Genomic DNA, 12,000 nt, shown 5'->3' on the forward strand with positions numbered 1-12,000 from the left:
CTCTGGAGGTTTGTTGGAGTGGCATACTTAGCTAGCCACGTCTGCTTCTCAAGATCTGTCGCTGAAGTTCCTCCTGCTTTTCCAGAAGTCCCTGCTGCTGCAGTCTGGTTTGTGAGTGCCCAGTTACTGCAGTCTGGCACATATGTGCACGTGTATCCGTGAGGGATCTCCTTAGGCGCCTCATACAAGAACTGGTAATCACTAGGATCACCACCGATCTTGTAGACGACGTATGCCGGTGAATTCGGCACTTCTGGTGTTGCCAACGCGAACGGTAGCGGTGGGCGGGACTGGAGTGGAATCTCTCCTTGGTAAGTCCCGAGAGCTGGTCTTGACGGAGAGTACTGGTGCCTCATGATTTCCTGGATCACGCGAAGAGCGACACGCTCCAAAGCGTTCACCAGGCTCTCAGAATGGCGGTGCAGCGAGTGAGCCACCATGTAGTTAATCTCCTGACGCAGGGACCTGGTGCGTTCTTCTGACGGGGCGGACAGGTCTACTCCATCGAGCGCACCTTCAGGCGAGAACCCTTTCCACCTGACGCCATGTGAACGGGTTCTGTGAAAAGAGCCGATGAGGTCGGCTTCGAGGATTGCTTTGACCTCGTCGTACTTCTTCTTGAGCTCCTCGGTCAAATCCTCGTACGTGACTGGGGTGCCGTCCGCCATCTCAGATGTAGATGGCGATGCGGTTGATGTCGAAGATCGTCCCACCGGGCGTTCCAGAATGTGTTGCGGTCAGAAACCCACCGGCGAGCAGCGACGGGCAACACAGGAGAGCCGGGAGCAACTTAGGGCTGCGGCTGGCCCTGGTCCCTCCGAGCGACGGCCCGCAAAGACTCCGGCACGCACGTCCGATGCTGGTGCAAGGGCGTGCCACCTGACCTATACCTGGTCAGGAAGGTGATGGAGATGCCTCGCTTAGTTTCCTGCATGGCATACACGTAAACATTAAATACGAGCCTCGATCGGCTCTCAGGTTGTCCTGTGAATCGGCTCGAAGAGCCGATCCACCCATGATTCGCACAAGGTGTACGAATATATGGTGGTCCTGCTTGATCAAGATAAAGCTAAAATGATCTACGACGATTTAGGGTCTTCACCGCATAATCGGAACATCCTACTCGTGATTGAGCCTCGCGGCCGCGCACGGTGATCGTAAACCGATCCTAGACAAGGCCTAAAAACCAACACGAGGTTGATCCCCGGAACATCCTGTATAGGGCTAGCAAACTACACCCTACGCGCCGCTGGATCCTTCAACCCTTTGTAAGGCCTAACTATGCAGATATTAAACTAATCCTTGAAGAACAAGGAGCAACCATAACGGATCGGATCTACTAAATAATGATCAAGCGGGGTGCCGCCCCTACACCTAAGATAGGTGTAAGGGCGGCTAGATGTCTAAGGGTTGCACGACGACAGCATATGATACGAAGAACAATGCTAACCCTAACACATCTAAGATAACTACGTTGCTCGCCATCAAAAAGGCTTCAGTACGAGCAACGCATGAACAACGAATAAACTTGTACTGCCTAGATCGCAAGATGCGATCTAGGCAGCATGATGCTTACCCGGAAGAAACCCTCGAGACAAGGGAGTTGGCGATGCGCCTAGATTAGTTTGTGGTGAACGTGATTGTTGTTTATTTCATAAACCCTAGATACATATTTATAGTCCGTAGACTTTCTAACGTGGGAATAACCCAACCGTGCACGAGCCAAACTCTAACTAACCGACACGTAATCTACTATATTACAGATACACGGGCAAACTAGCCCAAACTTTGCATATAAGACCGATTCACGTATATTCTTCCATGTATATTCTTTAAGCCCATCTTGATCGCGGCCCACCCCTGACTCGGTCAAATTCTGGTGATAACAACACTAGAAGGAGCCAACATGTTGTGAAGCGATAGAGGCACTCCCCCTATATGTGTGCATACAAGTAGTTTGCATTTGAATACAAATGCACAACATATAGGTGCGAGGTGTCTCAACACAAAAGATTTATTGGGGTGTTCTCAAATATTTATTGAAAAGAAATAAATTTATGGCTAGTATTACTTTCAGTAAATAAAAAATTGGAGTAGCATGAATTGTTTCCCGCGGGCGTGGTATGAATTCTACCACGATGATGCTTTCTTCCCCCCCGGGAAATGCACTTTGGCTCATAGGAGCATTTGCTCCCATTATGTGAATCCACATTTCGAAGTGTCAAAAAATTCGAAACTAAATTTGTACATGTACATCTTGACATTTTGTGTTGGTACACAAATTTTCAAAAAAAGAAAAATATTTTTGTGACTCCTGTAAAAAAGACAAATTTTGATGCTATTATACGACTAGGTACAGTGTATTTTTTTGTCTTTTTTGTACACATCACATAAAATGTTATTTTTTCACGAAAACTTGTGCATGAACATAGAATGTCCTGATGTACACCAAAAAATTTATGTCAATTTTTTTTGACATATTAAAAATTATTTTTTAATTATTTTGTATAATGGGAGCATTTGCTCCTATGAGCCAAAACGCCACCTCCTTCCCCCCCACACAACATTGTTGTTGATGATCATTATAGAGGCTGTATTGGGATTTGGGAGATGAATGTAAAAAATGATCCAAATATTAGTTTGGCTGCAAACATATATTTACACGTGTAATGGCAGATAGCAACCAAGAAGAACGTCATCAAGATGATAACACCGCTCCAACTCGGTGTTCTCTCATCCATTGAATCATAGCGGAAAAAGTGAAACATGTTGTTTTGTAGAGATTGGGTAATGGATGTAAAGCAACACAAAATTATGTAACGCAAGCTTTTGGGTGGTTCAGTATATATATTTTTTCTACGTCCCATTTGGCATCCAATTTTAAAAATTCTCTATTCATTCCAAATCTCGTAAAAAAAAATCGTTAGCTTTTGTTTTCAATTTTTTGGAGGATTTTGAATGCTACGAAATATAAGCAGGTTTTCAGAACGCTGCGAACCCAAGAACCAAAAGGCTCTCGATGGTAAAAAAAAAATAGTTCAGGGCGCAACAGATGATCGGCATCGATTAACTCGGTTTTTCCATGACAGGACCATAATTTTACAGCATTCTACCAGTACATTTTGGACGTGCTTCAGCTATTGGAGGAATCAACCCCCTCCTGCGTCATTTAGCACCTGAGCTACTTTGACATTTTTGTTTTGTACTCTTGCACGGTGAAGTTTCTTCATATTGAGACAAACACCCACTGAACATCTAGAGATGCTGCCTTTCATAAGCTACAACAACTTACTAGTTGTCACCGTGGAAGGCTAAACTGTCTTGTCGGAAAATGGTTAAATAATGGAGGTACGTAGACGCGTGAACATCATCAAATACGAAGTGCTGGAAATTCTCCAAACATACTTGGTTTGGATAGTACGCTCGCCCGGGGCGCTTTGACTAGTCTAGAAAAGCATGCTTAAGAGTTAAGTATTGTATTCTGCTTGTTGCTAAACGAAGTGTATGAAGCATTTTCCTAAAAATAAGTGTATGAACCATTTGGTGGGAAAAAAAATTGACATGCGTGCTACACACGTAATAAGGTTCTAAAATAGCAACCGCTAAGATTGCAAAAAAAAGTTTTATCGATAATATTACACAAGTGGTTTTGTTTAGGTGGATCTTTTATGTTTCCAGAAACAAAACTTAATGGCCCATAGAATGTGATTAACCATGATTGAAGAGAAGACTAAGCCTCGGCGCTCTTGTTCGCCGACCTGGTCGGCGGCGTGTTTGCACCGCACACCCCTGTGGTGGCTAGCTGGGCCTTGGCCCACTAGGAGGTAATTTTTTGTTTTGTTTCCTTTTTCTTTTTCTGTTGTTTCTAGTCTGTTTTTTTCTATTACATTATTCCATTATTCGATTTTCTTATTTTTTTCAAAAACCTGAACATTTTCAAATAGAAAAATTTAAAAATCCGAATTTGTTCAAAATTGAACATATTTTAGGTTCGATTTTTTAAAAATTTATGCATTTTTTAAAATTGAACATTTTTAAAATTTAATTTTTAAAACCATAAAATTATAATAAAATTAATCATTTCAAGTTTTGAATATTTTTAATTTTTAATTTTTAAACATTTTTAAGTTTTGATTTTTTTCATTTTTAATGTTTTTAAAATTTGAATTTTAAAAAATATGAATATTATCCAAATCAAAACATTTTTATAAAACTGAAACATTTATTAAAAAATATTGAAAATTAAAAAGTAGGAAAGAAACAGAAGAAGAATCGGTAAAAGAATCCGAACAAAAAAAAAACCGAAACAAAAGACGAAAGAAAAATTCTGAAAATGGGCCAGGCCTATCAACTGCGTTGGGTGTGCGGCGGTTAGTGGACGTCGACCTGGTCGGCATATAGGAATTTTTAGGGAGTGAGCAGCCCGTTGCATGTGCAGCCCAGTGTAATATTACTGGCTCGCTGAGCAGGCTTGTAGCCCAGGAAATTTGCCGCCTGCGCTTAATCCCAGTCGTACCTGATTGCTGCTATGGGCTGGCTTACTTTTTTTTTTATCGTTCATGGGCTTTCTTACTCTGGCCTGTGGAAGGCGAACCGCAGAGCCCCTGATCGTCATCTGTGCAACCCGCAAAGCCCCTCGCAGCTCACCGGCCTCTTCCCCTCACAAAAAAAAACTCGCCAACCGCACACGCGGGGTGATGCTATATGCCGACCTGATCGGCGCCGAACACGTCCCGCACACCCCCTGTAGCATGTGGGCATGGCCCATTAACGCAGATTCGTTCCCCAAGCTCGTTTACCTCAAGTTCTGTTTCGCAGTTTCGCTCGTTTGCTAAACAAATTTTGAATATGAACAATTTTTGAAATTTGAACAAATTTCGAATCTAATTTTTATTCAAATTTCAGAATTTTTAAACTTAATTTTTCGAACAATTTTTGAAATTTGAATAATTTTTGAATCTGAACAATTTTCAAAACAATTTTGGAATGTGAACAATTTACGAAATTTGACCAATTTCCGAATCTGATTTTTTTTTAAAAAAATGAACAAATTTTGAAACTAATTTTTTTTGAATTTCAGAATTTTTTAATCTTAATTTTTTGAGCAATTTTCGAAATTTGAACAGTTTTTGAATCTGAACAATTTTCAAAATTTGAACAATTTTCGAATCTGAACAATTTTCAAAATTTGACCAATTTTCGAATCTGAACAATTTTCGAAATTTGACCAATTTTCAAATCTGACAATTTCAAAATTTGATTTTTTTCCAATCTGAACAATTTTCAAAATTTAAAATTCTTACGAATATATAAATATATTTTGAAAGAATAAAAGAAGAAAAACTGGTTAAAAAATGAAAAGCGGGTAGAAAATCCAAACAGAAAAACCGCACAGAATAAGGAAAAACGAGTTGAAGCAAAGCCAACGCAGTAATGGGCCTGGCCCAAATAGAGGTGTGCGGTGTCCGGTCGGCACCGACCAGTGCGGTGTATAGGAATCACCCACACGCGGCCTGATATCGGCACTCCGCCGACAGCTTGTCGCCCTGCCCTGTCTCCCCCCTCACTCCCTGGTGTTGCCGTGCGCATCTGCACCAGTGGGGAATTATTTTCTTGCCCCTGTTTATTTTTCCACTATAATTTGCCCTCAATTACCTTGTACTTCCCCTTTTACCATGAATTACCTGGTGTTGACCGCGCTTGCAACCTAGGCTCCCTGCGGCGAAGACGGACGGGGCTAAGAGCATCTTCAGCCGCGTCTCCAAAATAGCTTTAAAGGTATTTGAGGCGTGTCAGATAAATTTTCATTTCCAGCCGCGCGCCTCAAAGCCTCCTCCCGGCGGGGCCCAATACGGTGTCCGGTTCCCCAAGCCCATCTCCGATCCACAGGGGATACTTCGGGCACGTCAGACACAACGAAAAGTGAGGCGGGGAGTCGCGGGACCGACGCGTCAACGTCACATTCAAGTTTAACCTAACCTTCGCCTACCTCGCGACGGAAGTTATTGGCGCTGCGCGACGGTGCAGTTTCCGCAGAGGCGCAGCGAAGCATCTCGTCGCGCTTAGCTCTCCGTGCCAGCGTTAATGAGCGCCACCGCTCCCCCGTCTCCCTCCGACACATAAAACAGGGCGCTCTCGCATCGTCCCTCACACACAAACCCTACCACCTCTCTCCCCAACCCTAGCCGCCACCATCTCAAGAGTCGACGCGATGGCTGGTAGAGGTAGAGGCCGAGGTCGCGGACGTGGTCGTGGCCGTGGCCGTGCTGGTGCACCCAGAGCTGCACGGTCACCCGTTGCCTGCGACGTCGTCGTCATGATCGTCGTATCTGCAGGAAGAGCACCAAGTGATGTTCGAGTTCGTCGTCGTCCTTAATGGCGACCCACTCGGCATCCATAGGCTGCCAGACAAGTTCGCCGAGTTCGTCGCCGGCAACGAGCCAGTCGCGCTGCATCTACGGGAGGCTGGTTGCGACTGCTGCCGGTGGGCGGTGGACGTGCTCTTCGACGGGCGCGGCAAGATGTAGCTCCACACCGGCTGGGAGAAGTTCACGTGCTACCACGACCTCCAAGCCGGCTGCGTGCTCACATTCTCTTACCTAGGCGACGCGGATATGAGCGTGAAGGTGTTAGACGACACGTCGTGCCGCCAGCACTACCACGGCAACGACGAAGAGGATGACGATTGAACACGCCGAGTGTTCTTTCTTCGCAGGGACAATGGGCACGGAGGTTTCTGGATGTTCTTCCTCGAAAGGACCAATAGGGCTATCATTACCAGGTGGATTTTCTAGTTTGGGTGACTGAAAGTGCCTGAGAGTGTTCTTTCTTGGCATCGAATATACGAAATCTGCGATGCCAACACTAGTTAGGTTTCCTCATTTTTCAATATTTGAACTATGTATTAGTTTGTGGAAACCATGTTCCAAACTATACCTTAGTTTGTGTAAAACCATGTTCCCAATTATGTATTAGTTTGTGGAATGTTCCTCCTCTCTATTGAAATGAAAAAAAAAATGTTAAAAAAAGTTTGGGGCGGCGTTTTGGGGACGCGGCTGGAGAGCGATGTCCCCTAAACGTGGCACGAAGAAAACACGTCCCCCAAACGCTCGATCCGGCGCCGTTTGGGGGCCGCTTTGGGGGACACGGCTGGAGATGCTCTAAGGCCATCTCCAACGGGGCGATCCATCCCGCGTCCGCGCGTCTGGATGGGTTAAACCGGGCAAAAACGTGGCCTAGCGCGCGAACGCATCCCAAAAACGGATGGTCGTGGCGTCCGGGACGACCCAAAGCCGGCCCAAATCCGGGCCTCGTTTGCGTGGCCGCGGACACCGAGGGATGGCCTCTCGCGTCCTCCCTTGTCCTCCCGTGGCCCGCTTGTCTACCTCCCAAAACACAGCCCCCTCACACACATATCCCCCTCTCCGCCGCCACCCCACGACCGGCAATTTGCGACCGCGTCCACGCCGGCCATCGACATCCAGACGCCGACAAGCGGTGCAACAACATAGAACGCGGCACGACGCTTTCGCCTGTGCTTTCGGGGCCTCGGTGTAGCGTCGGAGAACACCGCCGCCGACGTTGTGGTCCTCTCGCCGTCGCGAGTCCTCCCGCCGTCATCAGCTTTGCCATTGCCGGTAGAGTGAGCTCTCGTGCACCGTGCTTCCAGGCCGCAAGTCGGCCGGGACGACCATTGCCTGCAAGTCCCTACGGAGGCATTGGATTGCCCCCGCCCGCGAGGTGTTCGATGGATGGGTCAACTAATTTGTCTCATTTCATCTGTAGATCATGGTGGACAACGACGTCGAGTTCTTCTACAAGAACTTCATCGACACGTCCTCAGACGACGAGTCCGAGGACGACTTTCTCACGGAGGCTACGTTGCTCATCCACGAGCACAATGTTGCGCAGATCCCCGTGTACCGGGGGTCCTTGCCAGGGCGCGCGCCGGCCTTGGACCGCAAAAGAGAAAGCAGCGATGAATTGCTCTTCCACAACTACTTCCACTACCACAAGCCATTGTTCACGCTGGCCTTGTTTCGCCGCCGTTTTCGGATGTCCAGACCGTTGTTCAACCGGATAATGGATGGCGTCGAGGTCTACGACGACTACTTCATCGCCAAACAGGATGCAGTTGTCAAGGTAGGCATGTCTTCATATCAGAAATGCACGGCAGCGATTAGGATGCTAGCATATGGTGTTGCCGGTGATTACGTAGATGAGCGAGTCTAGCTGCTTGGAAGCGATACACAGGTTGTGCAAAGCTTTGATCGCTGTGTTTGGTGAACAATCACTACGCCAACCTACTGCAGAGGATACAACCCGTCTATTGTCAATCAAGGCTTCCAGGGGGTTTCCTGGGATGCTTAGCAGCATAGACTGCATGCACTAGGAGTGAAAGAATTTCCCTTTTGGTTGGCAAGGCCGTACAAGGGCCATTATGAGGGGTGCACAGTGATTCTTGAAGCAGTTGCTTCACATAACACATGGATTTGGCACTCATTCTTCGGAATGGCTGGCTCGCACAATGACATTAGTGTGCCGCTGAAAGGACACAGATGCCGCCTAGAGGGGGTGAATAGGCATTTAAAACTTTTACCATTATGGCTTAACAAATGCGGTATAAAACTAGCGTTTAATTTGTCAAGCATAAAACCTATATAACTAGGGTTCACCTATGTGCACCAACAACTTATGCTAAGCAATACAAGCAAATATGAGATAGCAAAATATATAAATTCAAGCACGAAGGCTATAAAAAATTAAAGTGCATAAGTAAATAACTGATGACCCACAAGTATAGGGGGTGTATCGCAGTACTTTCGATAAATAAGAGTGTCGAACCCAACGAGGAGCAGAAGGTGTTGACAAGCAGTTTCGATGAAGGATTCATTGTAAATGCTCACAGACAAGTATTCAGGGGGTTTTGATATAGCAGATAAATAAAGTACGAGTAAGTAAAATGCGAGAGAAATAATTGCAGCGAGTGGCCCAATCCTTTTTAGCACAAAGGACAAGCCGGTTTGTTTACTTATAATGACCAAACGTTCTTGAGGACACACGGGAATTTAGTCTAGTGCTTTCGCTTCATATAGCTGATTAATCTTCATTGTTTTGATAAGTGTTGTGTGGGTGAACCTATGCTAATGCACCACCCTTCCTAGGACTAATACATACTTGTGATTATACCCCTTGCAAGCATCCGCAAATACAAGAAAGTAATTAAGATAAATCTAACCACAGCCTTAAACTCTGAGATCCTGCTATCCCTCCTGCATCGATATACTAACGGGGGTTTAGGTTTCTGTCACTCCGGCAACCCCGCAATTAGGAACCGAATACAAGATGCACTCCCCTAGGCCCATAAATGGTGAAGTATCATGTAGTCGACGTTCACATGACACCACTAGAAGAATAACACCACAACTTAAATATCATAACATTGAATACTAACCAACATAATTCACTACTAACATTTAGACTTCACCCATGTCCTCAAGAACTAAACGAACTACTCACGAGACATCATATGGAACATGATCAGAGGTGATATGATGGTGAATAACAATCTGAACATAAACCTTGGTTCAATGGTTTCACTCAATAGCATCAATAACAAGTAGAAATCAACACCGGGAGAGTTTCCCCTATCAACAATCAAGATCAAACCCTAATTGTTACAGCGGTGACGAGGTGCAGCGGTGGAGATGGCGGTGATGATGATGAAGATGATGGTGATGATTATGGAGATGATGTCCAGCTCGATGACGATGACGATGGCGTCGATTTCCCCCTCCGGGAGGGGAATTTCCCGGCGGATTTCAGCTCACGGAGAGCTCTTTTCTCTCTGGTGTTTTCCGCCCGCAGAGGCGGCTGTGACTCTTCGCGACTATCCTCTGGAGCTTAGGTTTTCGGGACGAAGATGTACGCGAAGGAGAGGAGGCCAGAGGGGGCTGTGGGCCCCCTCCTCACAAGGCGGCGCGGCCAGGCCTTGGCCCGCGCCGGCCTATGAGGTGGGCCCATGGCGGCCCTCCTCGGCTCCCCCTTCTGGCTCCCTTCGTCTTCTGAAAAAATAGGATTTTTCATATAATTTCCGTCAATTGTTGATCTTCCGAAATATTGCATTCTGACGGCGCTTTTTCCAGCAGAATCCTGACTCCGGTGCGCGATCCTCCAATAATCATGAAACATGCAAAATAGATGAAATAACATAAGTATCATCTCCAAATATGAAATATATCAATGAATAACAGCAAATTATGATATAAAATAGTGATGCAAAATGGACGTATCAACTCCCCCCAAGCTTAGACTTCGCTTGTCCCCGAGCGAAACTGAACTCGGTAAACAAGACCACATGTTTATGGAGTGAAGAGTCGATAAATAAAATACGGACAAGAAGCATCATATTCATTCACACAAGACATTCTAGTGAACAACTTCCTCATATAATTCAACTTGAAACAAGTAGAAGGTAATCACAAATAAAGGTGCATAGGAAATCATAATTGGTGATGGCAAACTTTGTTCTTGGTCAGAGAACAGTTAACAGATTATACTTATCTATTGAGCAGCGCTCTCATATTAAAGCTTATAATAAACTTGCATACTCAATCATAGTAATCTCCTCATAATCATTGATAACTTTCAAAGCTATGTTCATTCAGATAAAACTTGTACTTAAACAAGGAAGAATAAAAGGCATGATTAAGTAGATCACAATATAGATGGTTGGATCACAACAACTCAATTGCTTGCTTAAGATAGAGGGAAATAGGTTTACTGACTCAACATGAAAATAAAAGATAGGCCCTTCGCAGAGGGAAGCAGGGATTAAATCATGTGCTAGAGCTTTTGTTCACACATGAAGGAGCGGCTCCCATGAAGGACGTTATCTCTACCAGCAAGGCAGATCATCCCTCTTCTCTTTTGTTCACACATGTACTTTAGTTTATTTAAGGATGACACTCCCCCCAACCTTTGCTTTCTCAAGCCATAGCTAACCGAATCCTCGGGTGCCTTCCAACATTTCACATACCATGGAGGAGTGCCTATTGCAAAATTAAGTTGCTTACTGATGAATCAGGGCAAAACATGTGAAGAGAATTATTAATGAAAGTTGATTAATTGGGGCTGGGAACCCCGTTGCCAGCTCTTTTGCAAAATTATAGGATAAGTGGATGAAGCCACTAGTCCATTAATGGAAGCTGCCTAACAAGACTGAAAGATAAAACACCACATACTTCCTCATGAGCTATAAAACATTGACACAAATAAGAGGTAATAATTTTTGAATTGTTTGAAGGTAGCACATGAAGTATTTACTTGGAATGGCAGGGAAATACCACATAATAGGTAGTTATGGTGGACACTGGTGGCATAGGTTTGGTTTAAAGGGTTTGGATGCACGAGAAGTATTCCCTCTCGGTACAGGTCTTTGGCTAGCAAGGTTAATTAGCAAGCATAAGAGTTGAGGGAAACAAACAAATATACATGTGTTAGAAACAATCATGCATCTTCCTTGTAAGCACAAACAAATTTAACTTCAGAACACTAAGCTTGGAACTAACAAGAAAGATAATAACATATCTACATGTATTTCCTCTTTTCTACTTAAACTCAAAGTGTTGTTGCTATTGACCAATGCTAAGTTTGCCAAAACCAAATAGATTTACTCAATGCTCCCAAAGTGATACCAATACTAACAACAAGATCAATCATATAATAGAGATTGCAAACTAAAATAAGATGTGCAATGTGTAAATGATAAAACTTCTCATTAATATTCCATAACGATAACTCACACCAAGGGATACATAGATAACCAACTAAAGAGAGATACTTCCATACCGCAACACATCTTATATGATAACTTCCCTACTCATGATATAACACTACTTGATAGTAAAAAGGTAAAAGATAGTGATGATGTGATACCGTGGCACTCCCCCAAGCTTGGAACAAACCAAGGGGGTGCCAATACCGATGATGAATTACTCC

General features: G+C 44.6%; 1 protein-coding gene across 1 annotated transcript; it reads left to right on the forward strand.

The window, feature by feature from the left end:
* The first annotated feature begins 7,788 nt into the window (after positions 1-7,788).
* LOC139831756 (uncharacterized) lies at positions 7,789-8,232 on the forward strand. Its single transcript, XM_071821080.1, has one exon. The coding sequence runs from the start codon at positions 7,789-7,791 to the stop codon at positions 8,230-8,232; it is 444 nt and encodes a 147-aa protein (XP_071677181.1).
* The last annotated feature ends 3,768 nt before the right edge of the window (positions 8,233-12,000 follow it).

Source organism: Lolium perenne, chromosome 5 (assembly GCF_019359855.2).
Source record: "Lolium perenne isolate Kyuss_39 chromosome 5, Kyuss_2.0, whole genome shotgun sequence".
Taxonomy (NCBI): Eukaryota; Viridiplantae; Streptophyta; class Magnoliopsida; order Poales; family Poaceae; genus Lolium; species Lolium perenne.